At 30.9% G+C, this 15,963-nt stretch overlaps 1 protein-coding gene across 1 annotated transcript; it reads left to right on the top strand.

Moving 5' to 3' along the window:
* Window positions 1-433: 433 nt before the first annotated feature.
* On the top strand, window positions 434-15,599 carry LOC108905975 (myophilin). Its single transcript, XM_018709085.2, has 4 exons — window positions 434-693; window positions 8,217-8,353; window positions 15,065-15,269; window positions 15,319-15,599. The coding sequence occupies exons 1-4, from the start codon at window positions 640-642 to the stop codon at window positions 15,487-15,489; spliced, it is 567 nt and encodes a 188-aa protein (XP_018564601.1). The 5' UTR covers window positions 434-639; the 3' UTR covers window positions 15,490-15,599.
* Window positions 15,600-15,963: the final 364 nt, after the last annotated feature.

The raw sequence follows: 15,963 nt of genomic DNA, 5'->3' as shown, positions 1-15,963 counted from the left end.
GAAGGTCTTTAAAAAATGTTGTGCTTTGGGGGTGGCGATCGCCACATCGCCACCCCCTCTGGATCCGGGCCTGATCGTACGTCGCAAAAAAGATTAGCGTAAACTCAAATAATTATATCCAAAAAATATGAATAATACTTTATTAAGTATATTCATGAAACATACATTATTTATGTACTTAAGGTTCGCTGTTTTTTTAATGTCGATTTCTTAGCATCCTGTATCTGTTACCGGGGAATTTAACAGATCTGCGAGTGACATAACAGTTAGAAATAGAACTTGAATGATGACGAATGATATTCATGATTTTCTTAATACATTATATTATCTGAACCTTATTTAAAGGCGATATAGATAAACTGATATTGAGGATATTTTACTGATTCCAGAAAATTCCTCAGAAAAAATAAAACTGCCGGCATATTGCTTTGTGCTAACAAAACTTTTTTCGTTTAACCGGTTCTTTTACGAGTATGCGTCAATTCAACCATTCAATAAGGTGGAGTGAGCAAGTCAGCTAGCAACCGAGTCGGAGCAACAGAAACGTGAATATCCGATTCGCCGTTCGAGGTTTTAGTTTGGTACAGTGTTAGGACAAGTAAGGTGTTGTTTTCTGCTTTTCCGATCTTTTCTGTTAAGATGGCAACAAACAGAGCTACAAAAAGTGGATTTGCCGCCGAGGCACAAAGAAAGGTAAGTTTATAATTCGATATATCAGTCGGTAGGAAGTAGTTTCAGTAATTATTATCGTTTACTTTTATTCAGAATGAGCAGGTGTTTTTTTTTAGTCGTGTTTTACATATTTTGTTGTATATTACCACGTCGCTTACATTAAAATTTTTGCTTAGTCAGTTTAAAATAATTTCTTATGTATTTGTTGATGTTATTAACGACTCTCGACGAAGGAGTTTTCTAAAACATTTTTAATTGTCCTAATCAACGGCAATAAAGACGGTTGGTGCATGCTTGTCTCGACGTAATTAATCTGGGCCATAATATGCATAGGTCAATAAATGCAGGGTGTTGTTCAAAACATCGGTTAATTTTTAAGCGATTGTTCAATACAGAAAAGGACTTTTTTATTTACTAAAACCATTTTGGGCGTGGAACGTAGGAATATTTGACGATCCATATAGCATCTGTTGTGTCATGCCTTCTATTTTATTACTCTTCTGGAGGAAAATAGGTATACTCAATGCCTGTCTACCTGCTACAACCAATCAAGGTCATTGGGTAAAAAAGTCATTTCTTAGTGGGTACCCTAGGTAGTATACCGGCACCAAAATTTGGATTACCTACTTGATCATTTAATCATAATTTTACCTTGTTTTTAGAGACACTGTTATTTTTCTTTGTAAAATATAGTTTTGCATAAAATAAAAACATTTCATAAAGATAACCAGTAAAATGTCTTCCCCAAAAGGAGATAAAAGTTAAGAATAGTCACTTTGGTGATAAAAAGACGGATTTTTTTCTTATTAGTAATTTGTGATTAGATATACTCTCGGATTTTCCCCGACAAACTCTGCAGGGCGGGCATGGCCCTTTGGCACATTCCATGGGCGTGCCGATCCAAAGAGGAAATCGAATAGTTACGGTTTTAAATTTGGATTTTAGGAAGAATTAAGTTTAAAACATAATAAAAAAAGCATTTATAACCACAAACGAAATTAATAAAAAACAAAAATCACAAAAAGAATTATTTTATTTTCGACGACGGATCGAAAACCTGGGGTGGGGTCCCTGGTTGTGTAACTGGACCAACCAATTTGTTTACTATGTCATCACCGTTTGGAATATTTTTGAGGGTCAACATTAATTAGTACGCCTACTTTAATCATATCATTACAAATATTTTTTTCATTGCATCTTTAACGATATGGTACGTGTGTTTTGATAGAATTACTTGTTAGTATTCATATGGCGTTCATTCGGACAAATACTTCCTTTCGACCATAAATAAGTAGGAGGAAATCAATCCGATTAAACAAATATTACATTATTATTTCAATTAGGTACACTGAGCATACGTTTTAATTAATATTTATTATTAAATATTTGAATAATCGGAACTATTGAAACTTATATTTAATTATATTATAGTCTTAAAATTCATCCATTCTTAATAAATTTGTAATATAGTATTTATAGGAATATAAAAATATTATCTTTTTATACTTAAGCGCTTATTGAGAATGATATATCGGTAAGTAATAAAAAAATATAAATAAATAGACTGTAATAGTCTATGATAAAATTATAATTTTATTATCGAAGATAATATGTCGTAATATGAGACAAACAATATATATCTGGTACCTACTTATTTCTGCAGATAAATTTATTTGATAACACAACCACACAAAAAAAAGTTGTCTTCTGTACTTTTCATATGACATATGTTATCCGTAGTATTTTTGCCTCTTTATCACGAATTCGGTATCAGAATCACATCACAGGAATTTCCTAACCTCAAAAAAAATAGCAAAAATTCACGAAAAAGCGTTAGGAAAAATACAAACAATTTTTTTTTTCAATATTCAAATGTTCATTTATATGGTTAAGGCCCCGCCGAACGTAAATCCGCGGTCAGAATTGACGGTTCTTTTTCTAACCTCAAAAAAAAACGGGCCAATTAAAGTAAGATATCACGAATTTTCAAAAAATAACAGATTCGCGCTAAATTTGATATACCGAGGTTTTCGGGGTTGCTGATCACGGATCCGAGGTCAATTTTGCAAAATTCAAGATGGCGGATCCAAGATGGCCGACCTAATTTTCAAAAAATAACACATTCGCATCAAATTTGGGATAGGGAGGTTTTCGAAGTCGCTGATTACGAATTCGAGGTCAGAAAACTTATACCAGATATTACATCATTCTCACTTAATTAGTTTTCTTATTGGAATAAGTTGTCGACTTAGTTGCGTATATTGACAATATGGCTGGTCATTTTAACTAACATGCCGAAACGTTGTTTGCGAACGACGGTACTTATAGTTAACTAACCATGTCAATGTGGAAGCGGGGTGAGAAATTGTTTCCTTATCAATGATTGCATCTTACGAGAATATATGAGTATTCAATTAAAATGTGGTTAAACTACCAGAAACAACTTCTTGATATACTTCAAGTATACGGTTTTTGTTATCGCACTCTCAATATTCACATTTGATTAGTGGATTGCATCACCATTTCCTGTACAATTCTCCGTTGATCGTGACTTCATCGGCAATATTTACAACACTGGCATTTTATCTATTTGTCACGTTTAAAAATACTGTTGACTACCAACTTATCTTCTGGAAAAATTAAGAAATCTCTACCCTTTATTTTATTTCGTAATTATTCGTGTTCCGACACAGAAATAATTTCTTTAAATAGAAGTGACATCGAAGAGATATTAATAAATTATTAAAATCATTTGTTATTTTCCACAAGCATTGTACAGGGTGATTCACTGTATTTTGACCCCTCCTCCCCTTTAACGTTTTTGTTTTAAGAGTTATAAATAAATATGAAATACAAAAGTTGCACAAGTTTTCGAAAATGATAGTAGAAAATCAAATGAAGTCCAAACAAAATGGCCGCGGATGTTAACATGTTATTAGGAATTAAAATATAGCATGGAGAATAACTTACTCTATGTATTTTAATTCCTATATGTATTTCAATTTTCTACTTCTGTGTAACCCATTTTAATTAAATAATAATACAAACTGTCAAACAATAACAATGTTGTCATGACATTACCTGTCACTGTCGCGGCCTACCATATAACATTGTTCATGATCATGAGTAAATAGGCCTCGCACGGCCTAATTAGTGAGATTTAGTTAAAACACCTATACGCATTTTGACCTATATCAATGTCCGACATGTCAAAATATATTACAACTAAATCTAAATCCTTACTTAATTGGAAAAAGGCAGAAATGCCCGAAAGAGGTCTAACAATTCCAAAATGTCTTTTATTTTCTTTATAAAAAACTTTCTCTTCGTTTTTTAATATTATCTCACTTATTGTTAGAGATGGACCCAACAAACCCTATATGATTATGCTCGACAGGCAACGTTCTATCCAAATATGTAATAATATACAGGGCATTCCATTTCAATTAACAAAGTTAACATCGGCAGCTGTTTTGTTTGGACTTCATTTGCTTCCCTACTATCAATTTCAAAAACTTCATAAAAAATAGTGCAACTTTTGTATTTTACATTTTTTTATAACTATTAAAACAAAAAAGTTAATAGGAGTGTCAAAATATAGTGAATCATCGTGTACATTCCAACGAAAATGCATTATAATAATGAATGCTTTAGAGCCCATTTTAAATCAGTATAAATATTTATTTCCAACTAGTTTTAGTTCTATGTCACCGTTAGGTTAAAAAAATAACAATCGTATGGAAAAGAATGGCTTCATTTAATCATTGATAAGATTACTTAAAAAATAATATAGATAGTTTCAATATTTTACAAAAAATTGTTTTATAATTTAATTTTAATGAAGTAATTGTTTTCCATGAGATTGTTAGTTTTCCCTGATGATAGCGTATAGCCGAAACTAGGTAAATATATAATTGATTTATATTGAATTTACTCGAATTTCACATGAAATAAATTTTGGTTCTAGGTATACGAATTTTGTTCGGCAAAGCTGGTCAACGGAATTATGGTTCAGTCTTTCTTGAATTACATACATAACGAATATGCATCGATTAATCATATGTTTGTACATGAGGTTAATAATTTTATAAATAGATAAGGCCTAGTTAGGAATTTTATAGAATGAAAGGATTCGCGGAAAACTATTTATAATGAATAATCGAAGGCACGGTTTTGTTTTGAGATAAACGAATAATTCTAGAAATCCGTTACTCTAATCTAATATGTTCTACATATTTGCCACTGGTGATATTTTTACGTTAAATAGTCTAGGGGTGTGACAAATAAACGTTAAAATTCTCAATAATGCAATTAGTAAACTGAGGATAAAACCATATAGTCCTGAATTAGAATTAAAATTAAGGAAAGGTTAAATAAAATTTTGTGCAGACATTCAAATCTTTCTACGTGGGTGATAGATCTGAGTGAATTCAAAGAAAATATCGAGGTCTAGAAAAATTTTAAAAAACTCTGGGAGCGTCTCACAATATTTTGCTGGTTTATCTAATACAGATGTTAAATGCAAGGTAGTCATTTCATATTACAGTAGGCACATAACAGCACTTGAAGACTCGAAGACTTTTTTGTGACGGATTTACAGTTCTAAATGAAACACATGTATTTCGATGAAAGGCTACACACATCCTTCCGGCGTTGTAGCGGTGCTATGCGTCGATCCTCTATGCATTTCTCGCCGTTGTGGTCTTTTTATACAAGTTTCTTATATTTTTATTTTATTATTATAGATACCATAAACCAGTTCAAATAATTTTTTAATACATTTTAATAAATAAATAATAAATCTTTCCTAAAAAAATGAAAAAACATTATCATCATTGTGTCCATCCGCGCTAATTAGTGTCTAGCGTCTGTGTGCAGAAGTTTGGTTGTATCTCGCCCTCACGACGTCGCCATTGCTTAGTGGGGCCAATATGCAGGAAAACCTTGATGGCGCCCACGAATATTTAGTTTTTAAAAAACTTTTGCTGTTACATTAAAATAAAAAACAAATAGGAACAAACAACAGTCTATTTAGAATTAATAATCATTATCAATCTAAAACCGTTGTTGGACAAAATCTCTTTAAATTTCTTGCAAGTTGGAGAGGAACATTCGTCTGTTTGGTTTCTTGGTTACGATGGTTTTGCGGTGCATCAAGATAGTTTCTGGTCATTCTACGGATTTTGCCTTCTACCAACAGTAGACTGGATTCTTTGGATGATCTTGACATTAAATGGTTTCTTCAACCTAAATCTACATTTTGTAATAAGTATAGCTACTCTAAAGAGGTGTTGAAATAATAGTATCACGTTCGCTTTTGGTCTTACAATTAAATAATTTTGCAATATTCAAAGAAAGTCGTGGTTAAAGCATTGTATGATTCGAAAGTACATATTCCTTCAACATGTTCAAACTTAAACAACAAGTGTTACGTGCATATTTCTTTACGATGAGAATTATATGAAATAAAAAATATTTATAACATAATCTTTAGAAACAGTACCGTAAGGTTAAAGACTTCTCCATAAGTGTTTGATTTTATAAAAAGTTTAAAATTGAAACGCAGAGTTTATTATAATTTACCCCACACCAGTTTTCATTTAACGGCTGGCCTACCTAAAATATAAATTGCTTTTAATGTTGACATTTGACAATAGTTGTTAGTTTACTCAACACATACACAGATTCTTGTGGATGATTTTCAAAATTTTGATTAGTAGGTATAGTGAGCCGTATAATATGGTTTCCCATTGGATTTTATTTGCACTAGTTTTATACTATTTGATTAATTTCTCACATGCAACTAACGTTTTTGTTTATTGCTATAGTTTTTCGTTTCAATTTGACAAAGATATGTGTTTCAGTACAAATATCATTGGTTTTATAAGCTAGGCTAGCATATCTTCATATAATCCTCATTAATTTTCAGAACTGCATTTAGTATGAAATGGGAATTAAATTCACTTAATTTTGTATATATTGATTACATTATGTCTTTGTTCATCCAAGTTTACACTAGTTTCCTTATAAACCTCGTTTTTTAAATAACCCTACAGAAAACTGTCCAAGAGTGCAAGGTCTGGGCTATTTGAAGGTCATTGAATATTTTCTCCATTACTAATCCACAAATCAAACCTATTATTTAAATAATTTCGTACTGCTCTGGTTCTATGCGGAGGCGCTCCATCTTAGTGCCAAATTAAATTGGTATAATCGATCAACGGCAGGTCTTCCAATTTGTTTTCTATTTGATTTTCAAGAAAATGCAGGTATCTTCTCCAGTCACAGCACCTTCATAAAATAGTGGGGCAATGATTTTATTTCTCAATATACGGCACTAAACATTGAACGATGTGCGTCTTTGACTTGGAATTTCATTTGCCCAGGTTATGAGTATTTTTTATTCTAAATGTCAGCTAAAAGTCGCCTCATCCATAAAATCTTTTCAAAATGGTTTAGGTAGCCATTTTTCAAACGCAGCATTTCTCTGCAGTACTCTATTCGCAGATTTTTTTGATTTTGGGTGAGATTTTGGACCGTCATAGTTTTCTAGGGGCGGTATTTATGTAACGTTTTAATAATTTTACTTTGGCTTATTTCTAACTGTCTTGAAGCATTTACTGTGGACTCTTGTGGCCTTTCTACAATAATTTAATATTTGAATTTACCATAGTAAACCTCGAATGAATATTTGCTTACCTTGAAAATATATTAAGTAATATACTTAGTTAGTTCTAATTCTTAATTTGGAATAATTCTTTGTTTCTGTCTTCCAAGAGATTCACATTATTATTATTCTTGTAAGATAGTCGGACAACTTTTTCGTTCTCACTAAACATTATTTCTTTGCTAAATAGTTTGTTAGGTATAGGAAATAAATTAATGATGATAAATAAAGTTCTGTCAAAGTATTTTGTTTGTTCCGCGTGAATCGTCCATAGCCACTGCGATCCGTCAGACATAAATTTTCCTTCCGTTTTTTCAAAAATAGTTTAAACTGAAATATATCGAAAAGTCCTTAATCAAACAGTAACATAATATATATTTTTGAAAAGAGAACAATTTAACGAAGCCAAGTATGCACTAATATACAGGGTGCCTCATTAACAAAATTTTTTTTCTTTAATTTAGTGATTTCCATTATTCAACTATTTTTTCTAATACTGTATTATAAAAATTCGTAAAAAGAATCTAGAACTTTTGTATTAAAAACTTTTGTGTAATTTCAATAATAAACACAATAAGTTGTCAGATTATAGTGACTAACACTGTACATTATACAACCCGTCAGTTTTAAATAAAAAAATTAAAATACAATAATCTGAAAAAGTATTATCGGTTAGTCTTTTCGAAGTGATACAAACTTTTTTGCTAATTTTTTTTTATTTTCAATTTTACAAAAATAATTGTTGCTGTCTGTAAGCATAGTTTTAGTTGCGTACATTTCCTAGAGATCTTCTATTAGTTCTGTTACTCCGCCTGTGTAGGTGCATTTTTAAAACCATTCGGTAACCATATTTGTACCATGGACTTTATTTTTTCAGGTCAACGCCAAATATAGTGAGGATTTAGCGAAGGAAAGTTTAGAATGGATTGCTTCGATCACCGGCGATGGAATAAACACTGGCGGCGACATGGACAACTTCTATGAAGTATTGAAAGATGGAACGCTGTTATGCAAGTAAGTCTACATACCGAATGACTCACATCTCCTTTATTATATACGTACATATTTCTGTTGGACGTTAAACCGAACCATGACATCATTTAATCATTAACGAGTCTTTAGTAACTGAACTTGCGTTAATGATAAATTTTATCGCATGACGTGTTATTTTTCAATGGATAAAACTGATTTTAAAAATGTTTTTAAACCAGTTAAACACGGTGGAATAAGAGAGAAAGGTTTTGGTGTCTTATTCACATTTTTATACGTTAAGTGACATCCTTACAGTGAGATAAATATAGAAATCGGAGCAAAAATTATGTAATATTATATCTTTTCTTTTTCTCGGTATTACTCCTATCAGAAACCTTGTAGCTATTTCCTGTTCATCAAAATTGACGTAACCGTAACCCATTTTCTAACACATGAGTGTTCTTTCGTTATACAAATGACATCTGAAAATTAGATAAGTCAATTAAAAAAGTATTCGTGTGGTTCATTATTAAATTTTAAGGAATATCTAAAAAAATAGTTGTTATATTAATAAAAAATATAGAGAATCGCGTTTCATTGTGATGTGATACGGAACAATGCTGGGTTATTGTGGCGGATACAGCGGTCCTCAATTCGTCGTCTCCGTGAGTGTATCAGACTTCACCCATGTTGAACCCTCTTATGAAGTTTTTCAATGATTTCGTTAAGGTGCCTCCTAGGACGCCACTGCGTTTTTTTATTTTGTATTTTTTTTTTTGATTGAACATCTTAAAATGAAACTTTCCTGTCGTTTGAATGACTTTCGTATCGCACTTTGTTGTCGAGAAAAAATCACGGCCCTTTTTATTAAAAATAAAACATGAATTCGTTTATTATTCTTTTTCTCGTAAACTGATCATTTTATCGACAATAAACAATACCTTTTTTTAGTCTAAGGTTGAAACTACCCAGATTTATTATTTTAAAGTCTTTATCATACAGGGTGTTAAACATTTAGGCATAAGTTGTAAAGCTTAGCCCGCCCCAGGTAAACTAAAAAAGCTAAATATGTTTCAAGGGCACTATTTTAAGACTATTTATTTTTTCATGTTGTATCTGCACCCGAGAGATTTCTTACATTTTCCTGGACACCCTGTATACTAAATTTTAAATCAGCCTGCTGTAAATTCGTACATAATATTATTTTTAAAATAGTATAATCTCTAATCTGAAGAGATATGCTTATATGATTGACTGAGACAGTTTTTATTGATTTTCCCCTTATACGTTAATATCTAATAATAAAAAAAAATCCAGTGACAACCATGTTCGGTGTGTACTTAACTGTAAATTAGATAAAGTAAACCAGCTGGAGATCAAGGAAGTGGTTTTAAACAAAGATTGCTTTACGGTCCTCAAGTCGGTATACAATCATGACCATAAGTAAACGATGAAATATACACAAGTAATCGAAAATAAAATATTAATTTTTACAACAGACTATCAACCATTATTTATAACAGACACACAAGTAACAATAAATTGTTTCGATTTAATTACACACATACCGTACAGGGTTATTCTAAATTATCTCTATATTATTAGGACGAATATTACATCAGTAAATGGTAGTATTTTTTATATAAACTTTCTTCTGAACTTGGACAGTAAAGGACTTTCCGGATATTCTATTCGGCTGAACGAGGACGGCTTGTTTATTTTCTGCAACCGAACTTATTTGTTCAAAATTGGCAACTAATCTTTTCAGTTGTTTCATTCAGGCGTCCCTTCTACCGAAAACTCGAAGCATAATCTCAGCTACACACTCTCCATACTTGTAATGAATTTTCACAATCTTCACTAGCTCATCTGTCGTATAGCGCTCCATTTTGACTAAACCGCAACCTGTTCACTACAATATGTGACTGCACAATGCTGCCAACACTTCGGAACGAAAATGGCGCACAATTCAAATCTTGCGTTAGCTTTGGGACAACCTTTATATTGTAGAGATCGAAATAGTAACAATAAAGACTACTCCTTACGTAAGATGGAATTTGGACATACAATAGTTTTTCAGAGGATAAAGAATTGTGACATTTTCATAAATAATGCTGCAGTTATTAAAAGTAGATCTAAAGAAGTAAATATATCAGGAACCACCATTCTATAGTCGTACTGATTTGAGTGTGTACCCAAATTCTAAGTTTAAAAAATAAATTAGGTGTATTCAGACTGCTAAAGATTTCACACAAAATATGGTGTCCGTCATCTGCCTTTAATTTTAATATACAGGGTGATCGGTGTATGTTGAGAACTTTTTCTTAAACGTGACTGACAACGCCAGATATTTAGTTGCATGTTCACATTATCCGGAAGCGCTTTGGTATTTTTTTTCTCTGAATCATACCCCTGCTACTAGAAAGAACTTTTTCAATATTTTCAACTGTTTCAACAAACATCATTAATTATGTTACGCAAATCTGAGCCACTCTGTTAGAAATATAATCACGGCTTTTACTCGAGTTGATATGTTAACTTTAATTGCTATAATAACTAATATATTGATAATTTTGGGATTAATCTATCTATATAATAATTCAATTGGATCAGATATCTATAAATTACATTACAAAGGTCGAGTGCGTCGAATATTGTTTAAATTTATAAAAACCATATCGTTATTATCAGTAAAATGTAAAATTTCAAGTCTTTTCATGACAGGTACCTAGGTACTTTTATAAAAAATAGTAATTATTTGAGAAAAATTATATAATTGCAAAAATATTTATAATTTCACTGCAGGAATATATAGATTGATTTGATTTGATTTTATTATAAAACCTATACTTTGCGGACTTCTTTGCTAAAAGTTCGGTAATAATTCGACAAGCATTTTTATACAATTTTCCCTTTTATCTTATCAATAAATAACAATACCTATTTATAGCAAAATAATGTATAGTATATTACAGAAATGTCTGGAGAGATGATAATTAGGACACTGATAAAATTTTACTGATTTTTTTGAGAACCGCCTCCAACACAATAATTTACCATTTGTAAAACCACCGGGTATATTGCACCACACTTACTATGTCATTATTAAATTTAATTGACTATTCGAATTCAAGGTCAAGTCTGAGACAGAAATAGAATTTAATAAAATATCTGTTAACATTAATCAACTAACCTCTGACGGTTACTAAAGTCGTTTGCACACAATTGTTTTTAGTTTTTCAGTTAAGGATATTAAAAAATTTTCTTTTAATACCTATGGGTTTTAAAAAGGAACCTAGACTGTACTGATTTTTCCGTTTCGGTCGTTTATCTACGTGTCGCTTATCCTCAATGACCGGAAGATTATAAAATATGCTCGTATATATTTTAATTCTACAATCAGTGGCCAGTATTTTGAAGGTTGGTTAAAAAAATTTCATATACATTTATTTTGCGCACTGAAAGTGGGTATACCGGGAGATTCAGTTTGGTATTCGCGGCCCTGTATCTCTTATTTTAACAAATACCTATAACAAACACTATATATTTTTAAATCGCCACTCAAACTCTATCAAATGACATTATTAGATCGTCTCCATGGTAGCATATGTCAAGATTGCTACAGTCAACTGTTTTTCTTCAAATGGCACACTATATATTGTTTTATCAATTCTTGAAGATATTTTTTTTCTGCGTTCAACTATGTAAGGAAGTCTATAGTTTCATTAGAAATATTGCTAGAAAAACAGCAAAAAAGATGAACCCTACTTTTCGTAGCTTTATTCTGATAAAGATAATGAAAGTAGGGTTCATCCTTTTTGCTGTTTTTCTAGCAATATTTCTAATAAAACTATAGACTTCCTTATATAGCTGAATGCAGAAAAAAAATATCTTCCAGAATTAATAAAAAAATATAGTGTGCCATTTGAAGAAAAACAATTGACTGTAGCCATTTTGACACATGTTACTATGGTGACGATCTGATGTCATTTGATAGAGTTTGAGCGGCGATTTAAAGAATTATAGGGTTTGTTATAGCTATTTGTTAAAATAAAAGAGATACGAGGCCGCGAATATCAAACTGAATCACCCGGTATATGGATGAAAACGAAATGAAAAATAGTTTTACTTAACATCACTATTTTTATAAAATATACTGACATTAAATAAACTTTCTTTAGTCAAACGATCGCATTGGTTCTAATATAAAATAATGTCGATAAAATAAATCTGTCTAAAAAACAAGATTATCTCAATTATCGAAGTTATTGTAGAGTTATTCTTCTTGGAAGTGGAATGTCAGTAATTTCTTGTATGATATCATTATTTTATCAACGTGTTTGCCACTACACAATTATTTTCTTATCTGAAATATAGGTACTTTAAAAATTAAACGATTTGACGTAAAAAATGCTTCCTTTGGTTTGTAATCTGCTTACGTTTGTGAACAATAGATGCATGGTTGCACAGTGATCGATATATCTTGGGAAATGCGTTTTTCTCGAAAATTCTAAAAACTGTCGCTAAAATATAAAATTAAAAAAAATGTATACGTTTACACCGCTCTGATACTTATTTTCTTGGAAATATGCCCCTGTTTTGATGCTAATTAGCGTTTATATATACATATACTGTCAACTGTTTTCGAGATATTAACAGGCGATTATCACTTTCCTGAAATTATCTTTCTTGATACATAGTTTGTTAGATATTCAATGTTTGTATTTTTTGTTAATGTTTTTACGTTAAAAAATGGATGTCCTCAAACAATTTTATTATATTGATGGTAAATTTCGTTTTGTTCCGTTTCAAAACGTCTCCAAAATGCCATTTTGTAATAATATTATTTCTCCCTTTCGCAATTGTAATATAAATCATTGATAGAAGGTGCCTATAAAAAATTAAAATTACCTAAATCACACCAAATTCCACATTGCTGCACTACACTGTGGGCAATTTGTCAAAAGCTGAGATTTATTGTCCAGTGGCCCAATGTACTTGTGTTAGATTTCGTTCGCCTGCGTTCTCATACTTCAACTGGGCGTATACATTTCTACCACCTCCCTGTTTAGTTCGACCAGATTTGTATATGGGTATGGTTAAATAAATATGGGAACAAGTTTTTCAAATATTTCAATGCCGAACCTGGTACATACCGTCAACGTCTTGGTTCTTCAATTGATATCGGAAAGACATCCATAATTTTGTTTTTCTTTCAGTTTTTGCTTCGTTTATATTGCAAGAGCGCTAAATTTTTGTTTTTAAGAGTTGCCAAACATTTTTGTTTTTTCCTGAAAACGGTTAATATTGTCGAGTTAGACAAAAACATTTGTTTGTAAATTTTTTTTGTATGTTGACTAATTTTTTTAAATACAGAAAAGATTTTCTAGCATTTTAAAGTCATAACTTTCATGAAATTTTTTTTCATAGGTTCAGTTTGTTACTAGTAATTATAGAAACAAATTTGAAAAAATAGACTTACTGAAAGAGGGTTACATACGGCAAAATATTAATTAAAAACATAACTAAGGTTATGTAATTCTGTTAATATCGAATTTTCAAGAAACGATCATGGAAATTATACAAGAAATTATATCACTATTTTTATGAATAGGATCATTTATCATAATGGAGAATTTAGCCCTAACCTAGCCTTAAGTCTACCTTAATCTTATGCCTTAGTATTAATCTAAACTTTAATATGTTTATCCTCGTTTTTATCTTGTTTACAAAAATCTGTTTGTAACTGAATTCACAGATTACTTAATTTTGTCTGTAAATAAAGAAGCTCTCTGCACTCACAGAAAATTTGTCCCGGAGATTCGGCGCCTATGAACACTTGCTAATCTCATGTAATAAAAATAATGTTTTAAATCAACATGTTCAACATAAATGGATTGAATGAAGGAAGCCCCTTAATCTCTTGATCTACATAATAAAATCTGACTTTCTCTTGTGCGGATATAATAAAATTTATTCTTCGCCTTCCACTACAATTGAAGATATGCGTAATCGAAAAGCCTAGTTTTCAAAGCTATTACACGTGGGATTCTTGATAATGCAGATGGGAACTTTAAGAAACGTAGTCGATTAAGATATTTAATATTTTAGAGGGAGCAAACTCCAATTAATAAAAATCACCATTACGATACGTTTTAGGTCCAGTATCTGTCTGTCAAAGTAAATGGGACACTCTGTATGTTCTCATCGTAGCCAACATCAATATAAGTTTGCGTTTCTGTGGAACATTTATATGGTTTCAAAATAATTCATTTCCTTGAATTACCAGATGTATGGAGTGTCCTAATGTCGTGTTAAATAGAGCTAGTACAGATTTTTGAGACCAAAATAAGACAAATTTACTTACGAAATCAAAATCTTGCCTTTATCTAATGTCAATTCGTATATCCATTCGTATGTAAATTTTTCGTACAAATGTGTTGGTTAAAAATACAAAAAATATCTTTGTTATAAATAAAAAATTCAGTTGTATTTATCTAATTGCTTATGATTGCCGTTATTTTTCTTTTCTGTAAATGTTATTTCAATCGAATTTGAATGTTAATTGAAAAAGAAAATAACTTTTTTGGCAAGTATGCCACCTTCCAGTGGTTACAAAAAGCAATTTTTGGTAGAAGTGGGTTTAGTTTAATCGACCTTTATGATCTCAATAATATGTACACAAGATATAAACACCTTGTATAAACCAGCAACATGTCATACATGGACATATACATGTTATATTATTTTTAGATTAGTCAACAACATACAACCAGGTATGGTAAAAAAGGTTAACACCAGCTCAATGGCTTTCAAATGTATGGAAAACATAAATGCATTTTTGGAAGCTGCCAAGCAGTTGGGAGTTCCACCACAGGAGACGTTCCAAACCGTAGACCTTTGGGAAAGACAAAATCTTAACTCAGTTGTGATTTGCTTGCAGTCACTGGGAAGAAAGGTAAGATAAGATTAAAAAATATATAAAAGTTATTAATCATTCGTTTTAGGCTGGCAATTTTGGTAAACCAAGTATTGGACCAAAAGAAGCCGAGAAAAACGAAAGGACATTCTCAGAAGAAAAGCTTAAAGCCGGTCAAACAATCATCGGACTTCAAATGGGAAGTAACAAAGGTGCCAATCAATCTGGAATCAATTTTGGAAATACAAGACACATGTAATTGTAGTTTTTTTTTACCATCCTTTTCATTATTATAATAAGTCTACCATTATTAATTTATATTCCATAGGTTAATCTTTGTTAAACGAACGAAAATTATAACTATTTTCTGAAAAAAAAAAAATTATATTAAAGTTGTATATTGAATATGTATTGAACATTCCTGTTAATTTACGCAAGACCAATAAATAAGTTTATATATATTGCGTTTGTTATTAATCTTCAACTAATACATTTTTTATTGACCAAATTACCGCATATTAAGTGGTGATATTGTTCATAAAATAATAAAATTGTCACGTAGGTGTATCAGATATATATTTCTGATTTTATTTCTGCATTGTTGCAAATGTACGGTGTGGATAAAAAAAGGATACAAATTTCATTTACTCGTAGTGCTCATTGAAATAAAAATAAGTTGTTATGAAAATGTTTAGTAAAAAAGTTAGAATGTAATAAATTTGTACTACCCAAA

The sequence above is a fragment of the Anoplophora glabripennis genome, unplaced genomic scaffold, assembly GCF_000390285.2.
Source record: "Anoplophora glabripennis isolate ALB-LARVAE unplaced genomic scaffold, Agla_2.0 scaffold113, whole genome shotgun sequence".
NCBI lineage: Eukaryota > Metazoa > Arthropoda > Insecta > Coleoptera > Cerambycidae > Anoplophora > Anoplophora glabripennis.
The sequence above is the reverse complement of the archived record's forward strand: the minus strand, read 5'-3'. Positions and strand labels throughout refer to the sequence as shown.

What these genes read in the sequence shown, in the direction of transcription:
- LOC108905975 (XM_018709085.2), top strand. Translation starts at nt 640, where the DNA reads ATGGCAACAAACAGAGCTACAAAAAGTGGATTTGCCGCCGAGGCACAA. An exon ending in CCGCCGAGGCACAAAGAAAG is followed by an intron (nt 694 to 8,216) that starts GTAAGTTTATAA and finishes TTATTTTTTCAG; the next exon opens with GTCAACGCCAAATATAGTGA. An exon ending in TGCAGTCACTGGGAAGAAAG is followed by an intron (nt 15,270 to 15,318) that starts GTAAGATAAGAT and finishes CATTCGTTTTAG; the next exon opens with GCTGGCAATTTTGGTAAACC.